Source organism: Haliotis cracherodii, unplaced genomic scaffold (genome assembly GCF_022045235.1).
Source record: "Haliotis cracherodii isolate W230 unplaced genomic scaffold, xgHalCrac1.p SCAF_2, whole genome shotgun sequence".
Taxonomy (NCBI): domain Eukaryota; kingdom Metazoa; phylum Mollusca; class Gastropoda; order Lepetellida; family Haliotidae; genus Haliotis; species Haliotis cracherodii.
This window is the reverse complement of record NW_027266275.1, coordinates 9,655,768-9,671,602: the sequence shown is the minus strand read 5'-3', so window position 1 is coordinate 9,671,602 and position 15,835 is coordinate 9,655,768. Positions and strand designations below refer to the sequence as shown.

Below are 15,835 nucleotides of genomic sequence, written 5' to 3'. Positions count from 1 at the left end.
GCCACTGGTTGCGCTACGATCGAGCCCAGAAATTCCAGCCTGGTTCAGCAAGGGTGGAAACTGGACTTTAATAGACAGTTAACTCCCTTGCCTCAGGAAGATGACATGTAGGATGACTCACGCAGACTCCTCATATAAACGTTAGTAACTGAGTCACAAACCACACCTAAGGATTGAAGTTGTATTTGTTGACGAAGTGAAGATGGAGACACTCTCTGTGCCCTACATGATTCCATGACGCATGTCATCTATCCCAATTGCGTGGATCAATGCTCATGATGTCAACCACTAGATTGTCTGGTCCAGACTCGATTATTAACAGACCGCCGTCATATTGCTGGCATATTGCCGAGTGCAGCGTTAAACATCAAACAACCAGACAAACATGCATCAACCAAGTCAGCAAGTCTGACCATCAGATCCTGTTGGTCGCCGCTTATGACAAGCATATTCCCTGAAGGCATATCAAGAATAATCTTAGGACAAACATGTTCACTAAGTCACCAGATAAGAAAGCGTGGTAAGAGGCTTTCTGTCCTCATCCCTCATAAAATACCTTTCCCTCATAACCTCTATTTATTATTCAATCCTGACATGGAGACAGAAATAGTTCTTAATACTGGAAATTCCAGGAGTCATGATATCAAATAACTTTTATAAGATTACATGAGATTAATTTCCTCATATTAGTGCAATCAAGTGACGCAAAACATTTATTTCCTACTATTTATAAGAAGGACATTTATATTCTCCAGCACGATTTGATCTGAGTGTAAAATTCTGATACTGTAAATCCTTGAAGAAACGCCTGCAGTTTATTTATTTGGGAAGGTCACGAAACCGGGCGTTTATTCATGGCAAGCATTTATTTGTTTCATATGGGGATTTTTACATCAAAGCCTTGTGTTTTTTCTCACAATAACATGTCTAAACAAGAACTGTTAAACAAAGAGTATCTGCAACAGTCAGTAAATCATTCATTAATAGTAATTTTTGTGGACTAAAATACGACCTGCTGTTTATTCAAGACAGGCGTTTAAGCAAGGATTTACGGTTTGATTGAAAGAGTAAAGATGGGTGGACTTCCTAGTTCTGAATATTAAGTAGATATGAATTAATGAATACATTGCAATTGATTCTGTGGCATTTGATGAGTTAAGCAATCAATTTATTTGCACTTATGTTCCTACAAACCAAAAACCAATAAGGTCACGCTCACTGACAAATAACTATTTCTTGATTGGTTGATAACAGAATGGGCGGGTCTTTTGTTTCATTATTGCACTGATTGATGTCTCTTATTTTGCATGGTTATCTACAGGTTTTTGTGGGTTAATGATTTAATAAGCAGCCTGTGAAGTAATTATTGTGGACAAGGATGTATACATTAACGACTCTAGCATTTACATTTATACCTCCATAAAAACAGAAAACATTGATGTCAGTCCTTAAATAATGAGATTGTCATCCAACTTTCCAGACAATTAAGGAGGAAGGCAGTTATACTAGTTTTATACCTATTTTAACTTTCAATGACCATGATACTTGAGTATTGTGACAAACATTATCCATAACTAATACAAATCACTTTCCAGTCAGCCCTGATTGAGCATTATGCATGTGAAGTATCCCATCTGAAAGTATTGGGGTAACTTACTGTGTTCCTCTACAACACTTGTAAGAAGTTGAGCAAGATGCTGGAAGCCCTTCCGCTCGGCAATGTCACATGGATAGTCGCCATCACAGTTCTCCATGCAGCAAGCCATCACCATGAACGTGTGTGGAAACCGCAGCAACTCCGTGCACATATTTACCAAGTTGAACTCTGCTGCAAAGTGAGCAATGGTTGGCCACTTATGACTGCTCCGTTCATCTGTTAAAATAAAGGTCAAGGTCAGTGGGTCAATGTCAAGGTCAGAAGGTCGTTTTAAATATTAATCATTAACAAATGTGTTTGTTCCAGTCTCATAGAGATCTAGGCCTCATTCGATCATGCAATCTTAGCGCTAAGACTGTCGTAAGTCTTTGCTAAAATATGGGCGTTAGAATCGCCTTAGTGCAGAGATCCTGCTGTGGAACTGGACTAAGAACTTTTACATCAATTCCATGCATCTCTCTGTCAATCTGACAAAAGCTTAAGCACACTTCTCATGCCCAAACAAAATTAACGATGCTATCAGCTTTCTCCTTTCTAAAATGAATCTATGATGATATTCAGCTCAAAATAAATACTGACCAGTGACACTAGCCTCAAACATCTGCAGCATCTGAATATTCTGAGGGGACCATTTCTTCAGTTGCTGTGACATGGCTGAATCTAATGCCTCATTGTTATCACCGTTCAACCCCAGGGCCTGACACATCAGGGTCATGGGGTTTGTAATGTCATGTAACAAGCTATACAATTGGTCCATTTTAGTCTGTAGTTTCACACGGTCTTCACCTAGCACTTGATCTCGACATGAAACTTTGACTGGTATAGTCCCTCTGGTTCCCTCTGAAATACAAATTCACTCAGAGATATTTAATAAAGACCTTGGTATAAAACTCTTTCAAACCACCCTGTGCAAAGAAGAATCAATACAAGTGACTTAGAATGATTTAATGCAAAAACGGGAGACATTCCCATAAGTAGAGGGAGTGTCTGGGCATCTATTTACATAATATCCTGAACAGAGTCAGGGATCATGAATATTTTTGAGGAACAGTTTTGTAATGAAGGGTGTGTACACAATTTCATACAAAATATCTTCAAAAATATTCATGATTTCTAACTTTTTTTTCAGTAGACTTAGAAGTATGTGACCCACCAGTTATACTATTAAAAGGGTGGAAATATCTAAATTGTGAACTTGTCAAAAGACTCTTGTAACAACACAGTAGCAATTGACTGGCTTGGCCCTAATCAAAGACAATGACCTATTGAGCAGCCATTGCAACTGGCCATGACATCATACAATATGTTGCACAATTGGCTACGACAGCTAATCAGAGAGCATGTCCCAATACATTGCTGTTAGATGGATTGGTCATACAAGGGATGTTAACACTTTTTCAAAGACAATTACTGAATGTCAAATGTTTTGGGAGGTTTGAACTAAAACTGAATCCACTGGAGGGGGTGTGCATTATACATGTGTGCACACTATTCTCAAGAAAATACGGTGCTTGGATTTAAATTCTGGTGTGTGCTGCTGATTTGCTGATTATCGTGTTGTGCATATTCAAAACCCACTGGTGACACACTAGCATAACCCAACACTCTTCCCAGGGGTCGTCGATGCATGCACGTGTAACATGTAACAGATACTGATCCAAAGTTGTGTCAGTTTATTTACCTGGGATATCAACAGCATAAACTGCCTTGTCAATGAACTGTGCGGTGACCTTGACCGGTGGCGACGTTCGTAGCTCCACAGTCAGATCAGTATCAGATGGACGATCCAAGAGTATCAGTGTCTCGGGCGATGACTACAAGGAAGAAATAACGTCATGCAGTCACGATACAACAACGTTCCATCCAGAGTCATTTTACATAACTCATTATACAATCTTTGATCACAATCAATACTTCTATGCTATATTTACCGTACTACATCACTAATCCCTCTGTTAAGTGTAATTCATGACTCGTGACAGTCATCAGGGATCCGGGACTTGACTTATCTAGACCAGTTTATGCATCTATGTTATATATTTGATCATTTTTTGGGAAAAGGGTGCAACTTGGTTTTGTCTGGTGCAACTAGATTGTCATTTTCAACAAGCACCTGGTGCTAAGTTCCTGAAGTTCCTTAAATCAAACAGTGCAGATTTCAACATGTTCAATGAAATCAGGAATATGGCGCTTCAGTCAGTGGGGCATTTAATCATGTTAATCACTTGAATTTTCAATGAAACATTCATCTCCTACCGTATATTAAATGTGTGTATTTAAATGCATGAGCATATTGTCAACTGGACCCCTTCATCATTTAGCATGAAAAGTCATAAAGTTAAAACAAAAACTGTGACAACCCCTTTAAAATTCCCAGGTGCGCCTATGTAGCTCTCCTGAAATGTTAACCTGTCATCTTTGTAACAGAAGCCATTCGTGATACATACATAAACCCCTTATTTATTTATTAGTCCAAACTTCTCTTTCACGAACCAGTAATTGACCAAAATGTTTTACATAACTGTCATACATGTCACAACTTTTTACTTTTTAAAGTTTTGATAGCATGAATGAGTGCATGCTGTTACATGTCAAAATGATCAATACTCCAGCTACACCACAGTAGTGTGTAATTAATCAAGTCTGGACTCAGCTCATCGGTGACTGATATTTTAAGCACTAAAGCACACTATTGGGGCACAATGACATGCCTCCAGCAAGGATCTGACAACAAGCTTGGAATACCGGGGCCTATTCATACCCCTGAATCACAGCGGCCGACTGCAAGCAATTGCATGAATATGAAACCTGAATATGACTTGTCACAACTAAGCAAATACAGGTTGCTGGAGTGAAATGAGCGAAGTGCGACAACGAGTGCACCAGGAAGACAGCTGAAGCAAATCTCATGGCAAGAAAACACCAGTCAGAGTATATTTCATAGACCACAGGCCAAACACAATGAACACATAAAACAGCATTGCACACAGTAAGTCAGTAACTATTCCTTAGCTCAAATCCCCAACCCCTCACCCAAACCACAGCACATCTAAGTTGCTCAAGAGTATTATAATTATCAAAGTCAAATCTGTTTTATTCCTTCATGATATAATATGCACATTTGGAATGATTTAGTTACAAAATTTCTCACTTCTTAATAAATACAAAAACTTAAATATTCTGGGATTATTAATAACATGTATAGTTAAATATTTTGTAATCGAATAAATTTATATTGTGGACAAAGAATGAGAATAATGCTCTATAGTGCTTTAACAATAAGGACAGAGTCTCTGGTCTGGTGGTAATTTGACTCTGAACCCAACTGCCCTTCTCAATCGTGTAAGTGTGATCTTTAACGAAATTATGTAAATGTGTGGCGATTGGTCAATCTATTAATGCAATCGTACATTACCAATGCCAGTGTTAAGCACAAGTTGGAAGCTAAATGGCATGACTACATTACCAAAGATATAATCATATGATAAAATACCAAATATCGTTAATTTATGATAACTTTTTATTCCAATTGAATTTGGGTGAAGGGACAAGAGTTCTGAGAGCTAGTAATAGGAGACTTCCAGTGTCTAAACATTTCTAAACATTCCTGCTGCTTTCAAGTTTTACCATAGTCATGGCTGAGAAACCAGTCTATTTCAAGGCTTGCCTAGTCAGTATCAAATATGTGTGACGCCGGGCAACCAGCCCTTGTTTTCCCCCCTTAATGCCAGGCGCCAGACAGGGTAACAACAAGTACCATCTTTTAATGTCTATTGGTATGACGCAGCCAGGGATAAAACTCCAGACCTTCTACCAGCAGACAAGGCAGGTGGTCAAAGCCTGAAGTGATACAGTTCTAGATGTTTACCAGTTTGGTGAAACCCACAAGCACGGCGATGGTGCTGTCAAATCTAGAAACATCATCTAATATTCAAACCCATAATCATAGGTTACTGGCACACCTAGGGGAAGCAACTCTGCACAGGGAATTCCAATGCCTTGGAAAACAAAGCCACCCATGTTGACCTTGGCTTTGCTAAGGAATAAATAAAATATTGCCACTTACCGAATTTGGCGCTTTAGGAATGATCTTGTATATTTGATTGATCTGTCTTGGGGATGGAGGGTACTGGTATATACTATCCGTATCAAACGGATCTTCTTCATCACTGAATTCATCCTGCTCGTAAACTTTGATAATCTCCATCAATGCATTTCGGAGTGACATTCCCGGATCATTCTGGTGGATTGTCTCGTGATTACACTGGAATATGTATTCACTTTTGGCTTGCAGCATGTTTTTTACTTCCAAAACATCGAGTCCAAGTAGAACCATGACTGTGCTGGACTTATCGAACTGTGCGAAGTCCCACTGATTACTTGCAGCGCCCTCTAGGAGTTGAGGGGAGATAAGCACAACTTGCACCTTGTAGTTTTTGAGAGAAGGTATGTTCACAGTGCTGTAGTCCTGACCATGTGTTCTGATGTTGTATTCCGGGGAGCTAAGTTTACGCTGGATGAACACGGCCCATTCGTTGCCATCATCTGCATACACAATGACGATCTCACCGAACGTGTCAGGCGCCTCAGCCGCCATTGTGGATCGTGCTGAAACATGAAAGAGAAGACATTAATAAGAGAATGTCTCGTTTTTAACATGAATACCCCACTCAGACACAGTATGCACTCGTTTCAAGGTCTTTTGGTATGATGTAGCCAGGGATCGAACCCCGACCTTCCTGACCCTGGGCAGAAAAACTATCCACTAGACCACAGAGGCAGGCCATTCAAGACACAAATGCCACATCCTATTGAGGGATACTAGCAGTAAATGAGTGAGTATTGTTTTATGCTGATTTAGCAATACTGCATCTATGTACGTGGAGGATGCAAGGACGTGGCACCACACATTCAACCCACGTGTGGAACCAAACATGTCTCTTGGCTACACCCACCAAACAAGTAAGAGTAAGTGAGTGAGTATGGTTTCACGCCGCTTTTAGCAATATTCCAACAATATCACGGCGGGGGACACCAGAAATGGGCTTCACAATTTGTACCCTTGTCGGGAATCGAACCCGGGTCTTTGGCGTGACGAGCGAACACTTTAACCACTAGGCTACCCGACCCCGCCAAACAAGTAGGAAAATTGTAAGCTTTAATAAAGCAATACTAAAAGAGCAGGTAGCTCGAAAAATGGTTGTCACAAATTATACTCAAGTGGTATGAAACCAGGTATTCGTAACAAGTGACAGCATTACAACTGAGCTACCTAATATAAGCGAACAGGGAGTAATATTTAAAATATTTCTTTAAATTTACAAATATCACAAGAAGGAAAACTCTGTTAATATGTTTTCATAAAAAAAATACACGAACATATTCTTTAAATAATTTTAATAATTATTTCAATAATTATCAAATATGAGGAACTCTATTGTAAATTATCACAAATATGTTGCAAAACAAATAAACATGGGATACTGAACACGCTGGTAGATTCAAATACACAAGGGAATTAAAATACTTTCACCAAGGACGTAAATAAACACAAATATTCAAACAATTTCAAAAGAAAGTTGAATTATATTCATAAAAATAACACATTTCCATCAGTGATAGACGATGCAACTCTCCTGAAACAAACCAAATACATGTCTGCCACACTAAAACCAATAAAACACTGCCGACAACAAACACAAAACCTTTCAAGACAAAACACACGCAATCCATCTTACCTTTCAAATCTACAACACATTTCCAAACCCCCCTGAAAAGGGTGTAAATCTGAAACATCACCCATGATGGGACAGGCTTGGGGCACTTCATTATTCTCATTAACAGCAATGTTAAAACAATTTACCTTCAAAAGGCGAAAAAAGGAAAATCAGGAGGTGTTCACTCCCCCCATGGATATAGGAAGTCTGCCATCACATATAGTATGAAGGCCGCCCACGATTGTCTCAGCGGAGTTGACATAAGCTAACAACAAACAGTCAAACTGAAAATGTTTCTGACGCTATCTTCCTCATACAACAGACTGCTATACACACGTGCCGGGGCGATACGGGAGAGAGAATTTGCCCAAGTCCATACTTCCTGTTTGCTAATTGGATCAACTATTTTGAAATGAAAACTTGAATGCTATACTTCACAGCTTACAGAACTTGTGATACACCAGCTGTTATATATTAGGATAAACAGAAAGGCAAATATATGATAATCTTGTGTAAATTTATTTTTTCAGATTAAGGCTTATATTTAACTCAATGAAATTGTTTATTCAAATACTTGGGGCCAAATGATAATACTGGTTTTTTTATATTATTTTTTAAGTTTGTCATAATGTGTAGTATTTTATTCCTATTTGTGTAGTCTTTTTCTCAATGACAATTGACATGGCAAAAGCAACATGTACCTTTTGTTGTCTTTAACCATGTTGAAGTTTGTGATGCATGCATGGGCTATGGAGTTTAAACAGACATCACATCAACATTTCCTCTTAACCCTAAACAAACTTAGGGCAAGCCATGGAATTTGTAAGATCTAGGTGAGACCCAGGTGAGGTGAAATTGGGCTTAACGTCTCATTCAACATTATTCCACCTATGTAGTGTGTGTGTACTAGGGCTGGGACGAGTCCAAATTTACTACCCTGGTACCCACCCCCCTATTACCCGACCCTACCCGGGTACCCAACCCCCTATTACCCGACCCTACCCGGGTACCCACCCCTCTATTACCCGACCCTACCTGGACACCCGCTGTAGGTCTCAAGAGATAGGTACAAACTGTCCAATTGGGAAAAGCATGACTGTAGCTCTGGTAAAATGTGTTTAGATACATGTATGAAACGATCTGGTGAATACAATGAAGTTGACTGAAGTTTTATTTTAATCCAAACATATAACAGTCAGAAGGAATGGGCGTAGTAGAACTGCGAAACATAGACTTTTAGATACTTTTTGTCATTATACAATACCGGTATATCACATGACTAACTGCGGGTCCGGGTAGTCCTGTGGGTATCCGGGACCTACTCAGTACCCACCTGACCCGAATACCCGAGTACCCGAGTTACCAATCCCAGCGCCAGTGTGTGCCTACATGTACCCATCCAGACGTATGCTAGTTTCATAGGGATCACCACTCCCTGACATACCATGCAGTTTAACATGGATACCCCACTCAGACTCCGAGCTGACCAGTCTTTATTTCGTCTTGGGTTGATATGAGGTATGATATGAAAACGGCCATGTAATAACCTTTTTATCATATACCATAACATCAAATTGTGAAATGTATCTATTTGCAAGTGAATGCAATACATTTTCACCTTGTTCAATGTTTGGAAGACAATGTCACGGGAAAGCTAGCCGAGCAGTTTAACTAAGAGACACAACACCAATTTCTTACCACCCAGGCTGATATTGTTAGCCTACTGAAAATGCATAGACAAGCCATATCAGCTCTGCCAGGGGTTTAATACGGGTCTGGTAATAACAAACCCTGTGAATAACCATCTCTATGTTGGATCTATCATACATACAAAACGCATTATGTCATTGTTCAAATACAGTATACCGGTTATAGTAATGGCAAGTGTTATCGATGTGATAATCCAATGCATTAAACTTAGGGTCACAACTGATAAATATGCAGACAATCTCTATGAAATACAAAGTAAACAAAATTCATTCCCCATACACAGATAAGCAGACAAACTGAAATGTCCCTATCTCTATATCGGTAATGATGTAGTTGGTGAGAGGTGGAGTGAGTGAGTGAGTTTGGTTTAACGCCGCTTTTAACAGTATTCCAGTTATATCAGCGTGTCAGCTTAATGTGGGAGGAAAGCAGGTCTCAGACTTTTACCACTTCGGTGAAACCCACGAGCACAGGTATGATGCTGACAAACCCAGAAACATAATCAGGGAGAACCGGGATTCGAACCCACAATGTAAGGTTTCTGGCGTGCCCAAGGGACGCTACTCCGCACAGCGAATCGCGGTGCCTTAGACGACTGGGTCACCCTTGCCCCTGGTGAGTGGTAGATCTAAATACAAGGTGATAAACATTCTACAAATAAATAATCTACAGGAGGTAGTATCATTTTCAGTTACAGGTTGTTTAACGCCACACTTATCAGTATTCAAGCTATAAGACAGCAGACAATAAGAAATGGAGACTGGATCAGACAAACCAGTGATTGACATGAGCAACATCCCAAGCTGCAGGTTGGGTACTATGACAAACAATTCACCAAGCTACCAACTTTTTTTCTCTTTCACATTATTTGCTGAAAACTTTTCGCTATCATTTCACTGATTTACATCTCCTGTCACACCCTACTTCAGAGCTTCCAGTAACTCATTCCCTCCCTGACAGTTTCTGTCACTTTCATCGTTTGTCGTACTTCATTACTTGTATCCATTGTTTTTTTAATTGTTTTGTTAGTACCCATTCCAGTTTCTTTGTTTGTTGTTTTTTACGCCACACATACTCCAGTTGTATGACAGAGGTCTGTAAAATCAAGTCTGGACCAGACAATCCAGTGATTGACATCATGAGCATCGATCTACGCAGTTGGGATACGATGACATGGATCAACCAAGTCAGTGAGTCTGACCACTCGATCCCATTAGTCGCCTCTTATGACCAGCATGGGTTGCTGAAATTCTAACCCGGATCTTCATGGGGATTTGACCTTTTCTCTCATCTATTTCACTTTCCATATAAATCATTTTTTCTCAATCATTCACTTCTCATATTTCAATGATTGTCTGTCAATCATTCAGCATTTTTCTTTCATTGATAAACACTCACAGGCCAACACCTTAACTTATAGGGTATTTTATCAATAATACAATGATAATTACAAACTGGTCAAGTGGAAAGGTCTTATCAGAAAATCATCACTTCATAAATATCCATATTGATTACATAATTTCAGACCCGTGAAGAATCTGGGGTAGAATAGGTCTTCAGCAACCCATGCTTGCCGTAAAAGGTGACTATGCTTGTCGTAAAAGGCGACCAACGGGATCGGGTGGTCAGGTTCGCTGATTGCGTGGATCGATGCTCATGATATCAATCACTGGACTGTCTGGTCCAGACTCGATTATTTACAGACCGCCGTCATATAGCTGGAATATTTCTGAGTGCAGCGTTAAACAACAAACCAACCAAAAACATAATTTCAACCATACCCTAATTACAAATAAAAGGTAAGTACTTACAATTCCGATTCTTTCTGGTATGCTTTCGTGCGACATTCATGGCAAAGTCCTGCCAAAGTCTGTGCCAGTGCACACGATTAAACATGATCATATTATCAGAAGTGAAAACAACCATTTCTCACGCCCTGTGACAAAGGTACACTACATTAAGTCTTCCTCCGAGACCACAATCAGGAATTTCCTCCAAACCCATTACAACACCACCTACATCAAAAGGTTTCACTTGGTAATCGCCCATTTCCTGACGCGGACATGATCTCAGCGACACAAGTAATCTTTGTGGTTATTACATAGCAGGGTTCTTCATTCAAGTCTACACTGACACAACTAAACTCTCTGTGGAGTCACCAACACTTCACTTAAAAGGAAAATGCATCTTAAACAATACATGCTGATAAAAGTGATCTTAAAGAGCATCTTAGTGCTATGATAGTCATAACTCCCATACTTTAACATAGGGTTATGATAATCTTAGCGCTATGATGGTCATAACTCCCATACTTTAACATAGGCTTATGATAATCTTAGCGCTATGATGGTCATAACTCCCATACTTTAACATAGGCTTATGATAATCTTAGCGCTATGATGGTCATAACTCCCATACTTTAACATAGGCTTATGATAATCTTAGCGCTATGATGGTCATAACTCCCATACTTTAACATAGGCTTATGATAATCTTAGCGCTATGATGGTCATAACTCCCATACTTTAACATAGGCTTATCTTAGCGCTATGATGGTCATAACTCCCATACTTTAACATTGGCTTATGATAATCTTAGCGCTATGATGGTCATAACTCCCATACTTTAACATAGGCTTATGATAATCATAGCGCTATGATGGTCATAACTCCCATACTTTAACATAGGCTTATGATAATCTTAGCGCTAAGATGGTCATAACTCCCATACTTTAACAAAGGCTTATGATAATCTAAGCGCTAAGATGGCTTTGTGCAAGTAAGCCCTGTAGTTCATGCAAAACTACCCAATAGTTAAGGTATCATAAGGAGAAGTAGAAATTGTGCCCTTTTTAATGGTTTTACTATATGTTATTATAAGGACTAGTGGACTAAAAATGTTAGTTTCTACTGAAGAGAAATGCTCTTAGTAAACTGGGAGGGCAATCTTGGAAAGTTTGGCTTTAGGATTCAATTGTAATTTTAGATATAGATATGTCATTACCATATTGTCTCGTTATTAGTTAGAACTCGAGTATCATGTGCACACACATTCTCGGTAATCCAACTGTAGTTGCTTGAAATGACAGTGAGTTGGCGCAATCAGACGATCAGTTCACCATGTTCAGACAAAATCGCCGAAATTAATGTTAAATATTTTTAAGGAAATTTTGTATAAATTAATAAAATATATTACAACCATAAGTCCAGATATACAATGAATGCTTTTCATAACCAGACAGCGTAATGGCAGCACAAAATTGTGTATTTCAGTACACAGGACAGCAAACTACGTTTATAACGAACACGCTTGTAACGAACTGACGGATAAAATGAACATATGTTTTGGTCCCGGACATTTGCTGTGTATATGCTTAAAACCAACTACGGTTATTACAAACTAAAATTACTGGTCCCTTTGAGTTCGTTAAAACCGTAGTTGTCATGGTATTACCAGTGTCCTGTGCTCAAGATAATATCTTTGCGTTTTGGGAAAAAACATCAAAACTCACTGTTTGCATGTTTCATACTCACCCCCCTCAACACAGCTGTATTTTTTTAATTTTTAGTTTGCACTATACACAAGAAACTACCTTTATGACCTAGAACATCTCATGATTTTAAAATAATATAACTATAAATAATTCTTGTTTTAATTGTTTTAGGGAAAATACAATCTACTGAAAGTCTGCTTGTCATTGAGTATTGACTGTATGCTTGTATTGTTTGCATGGAGACAGGAATATTTAAAGTGGCCTTTGTACACTCAAAATAGATGACTATAAATATGATAGTGCACTTTGAGCCCTCATGAACATATCAGAAAAGGTAGATCAGGGAACTGAATGTCAATTCACACGTGGACAGAGATTTATAAACTTCTTTTTCAGCGCTAGCATTTTAGGCATTATATTATGAACATTTACATAGAGGTTCTCAATTCAGGGTGTGAACAGATAGAACACATTGAACATGATGAATCACATAACAATCTGTTACTCATCCTTCCCTTTGTCAAGATCACAACATTAATTTCTGAAGAAATTGAAATCTTTGGTGATATCAAAAGACCCTTGTGGGCCACCAAGTACATAGCAGCATAACAATTTAAAGGATTAAAACATCTCAGTGATACACAAGGAATTGTCCATTCAGATCAACACGTACAAAATTGTTTCATTACTTAGTGAGATAATGACACAATTTTCATTCACAGGCCTAGAGAAAGAAACTATATTGAAGATTGAAGATTGAGATGGTGCCCCAGAGCACCTAGCCCCACACACTGTGCTGAGGGTAATACTTATCAATGGCCAGGGCACCTAACTTAACCACAACAATGCTAAGGCTAGGTAAAAACTGGACAGTGGTGCCCGGGGCACCTAGCACAACTCTTGCCATGCCAAAGGTAAGACCTGAGCAGCCACAGGGCACCTAGCACAACTCCTGCCATGCCAAAGGTAAGACCTGAGCAGCCCCGGGGCACCTAGCACAACTCCTGCCATGCCAAAGGTAAGACCTGAGCAGCCACAGGGCACCTAGCTCAACTCCTGCCATGCCAAAGGTAAGACCTGAGCAGCCCCGAGCACCTAGCACAACTCCTGCCATGCCAAAGGTAAGACCTGAGCAGCCACAGGCCACCTAGCACAACTCCTGCTATGCCAAAGGTAAGACCTGAGCAGCCACAGGGCACCTAGCTCAACTCCTGCCATGCCAAAGGTAAGACCTGAGCAGCCCCGAGCACCTAGCACAACTCCTGCCATGCCAAAGGTAAGACCTGAGCAGCCCCGAGCACCTAGCACAACTCCTGCCATGCCAAAGGTAAGACCTGAGCAGCCACAGGCCACCTAGCACAACTCCTGCTATGCCAAAGGTAAGACCTGAGCAGCCACAGGGCACCTAGCTCAACTCCTGCCATGCCAAAGGTAAGACCTGAGCAGCCCCGAGCACCTAGCACAACTCCTGCCATGCCAAAGGTAAGACCTGAGCAGCCCCGAGCACCTAGCTCAACTCCTGCCATGCCAAAGGTAAGACCTGAGCAGCCACAGGCCACCTAGCACAACTCCTGCTATGCCAAAGGTAAGACCTGAGCAGCCACAGGGCACCTAGCTCAACTCCTGCCATGCCAAAGGTAAGACCTGAGCAGCCCCGAGCACCTAGCACAACTCCTGCCATGCCAAAGGTAAGACCTGAGCAGCCACAGGCCACCTAGCACAACTCCTGCTATGCCAAAGGTAAGACCTGAGCAGCCACATTATTCAATTACACGCAGTAAACACAATACAAAAAGGCATAACATATTTACAATTACACACAGTTTATCAAATTCAGATTCCTAAATGAAGACAGATATTCACTAGAAGATATATATCAATAGATTAGTTTGTACAGATACGAGGCGAATTGTAGTATAATAGTTTCCCAGGTGTGTTGATCCAGATTGTGAGTAAATTTTGCTTCAGACCCAAATAAGAATGATAACATATCTGGTTCGTCTTGCATTTCAAAATCAACATATTTTTGAACGTCAAGTACGTCAATGAGAGAAGAAAAAAACGCATTTCTTTCTGATATCAGCGCTTCACCATGTAAAATAATTTGGCTGTCATAGTAGAAAGCATGCCTATTACAGAGCATGCACTCTTTCAAAAGTTTACTGCGTGATAAGACTTTCACACAGAGTTGTAAAGCAGGTTGATATTCCGGGTACAGAAAAGCTCATTGCCAAAGTACATGGCATGTTAATTTCGTATGAATTCTCTTATAACGAATTCATGCTTGCGTTATTTGATACATTTGTGAGCCATGATTGTTATTCGTATTTGCATATAGTTTCGTTAACACGATTTCTCAATTGACAATGAACACTTTAACTGGGTGACTTCCTAGAACAGGAGCACCCAAAAACTAGAACACAGTTGAGACAACTGATATGAAGTGACCGAACTGAGATCATGCACAATCCACATACTTAACCCGCTGTCAAGTTTTTTATGTAAATCTGAAAGTTTGATCTTCCTCCTTGTAATTGTGGAGTCATGTTCTGACACTCCGGGGTTACTTCTCAACCCAGCAACTGGGTGTTCAAACATCTAGCACAGAAAACAATGTGACCCCCGTGGACTGCGCTGTCAGATCGGGAAGCCTCTATGCTCAGCCGGTTCGCCACGATTATGTTTCTATGTTTGTCAGCACCATACCTCTGCTCGTGGGTTTCACCGAAGTGGTAAACGTCTGAGACCTGCATCACTTCGGGCTTTCCTCCCACATTAAGCTGACACGCCGTGATAGAACTGGAATACTGTTAAAAGTGGCGTTAAACCCAACTCACTCACGCACTCACTCTATGCTCAGCCACATACACCACAGGCTGCCCATCCCTGACAAATTATTCAATAAATCAAATGCAAATAAGCAACATCAGTTTTTATACCGAGTCTTCTTCGATCGCAATCTAAAATTACCTGCCCTTAATTTTCATTAGCCAATTTGATTGTCTACGCTACTCAGTCTAACAAACCAATCAGAATGCGAGTTACAAACCAGCCTCAATGTGAGTTGGCAATAACAACAAAATGACCCTGATACTAAAACAGTAGAAAGAAACACATATTTCAACATAAATCCACTGAAAACTGCTTGTCTTATTAAACTTAAATTGTGTTATATGTGGTAAGTTGCATGCCATGCAGAGAGACTTTAGTAAACATGGCTACTTCCATGGATTCGTTGCAAGATACCATTCATTCTAG

At 40.0% G+C, this 15,835-nt stretch overlaps 1 protein-coding gene across 4 annotated transcripts in view; it reads right to left on the bottom strand.

Annotated features, from left to right (window-relative positions):
• The window catches only part of LOC139469748 (phosphoinositide 3-kinase adapter protein 1-like), a 39,919-nt gene that overhangs the window by 16,951 nt on the left and 7,133 nt on the right, over positions 1-15,835 (bottom strand). For all 4 annotated transcript variants that reach the window (XM_071252018.1, XM_071252021.1, XM_071252019.1 and 1 more), the window contains exons 2-5: positions 5,724-6,265; positions 3,339-3,471; positions 2,237-2,497; positions 1,658-1,873 (exon numbers count right to left, since the gene is read on the bottom strand). In XM_071252018.1, the coding sequence (XP_071108119.1) occupies positions 1,658-1,873; positions 2,237-2,497; positions 3,339-3,471; positions 5,724-6,254 (1,141 nt within the window). In that variant the 5' untranslated portion in view covers positions 6,255-6,265. The remainder of the gene's footprint in view (positions 1-1,657; positions 1,874-2,236; positions 2,498-3,338; positions 3,472-5,723; positions 6,266-15,835) is intronic.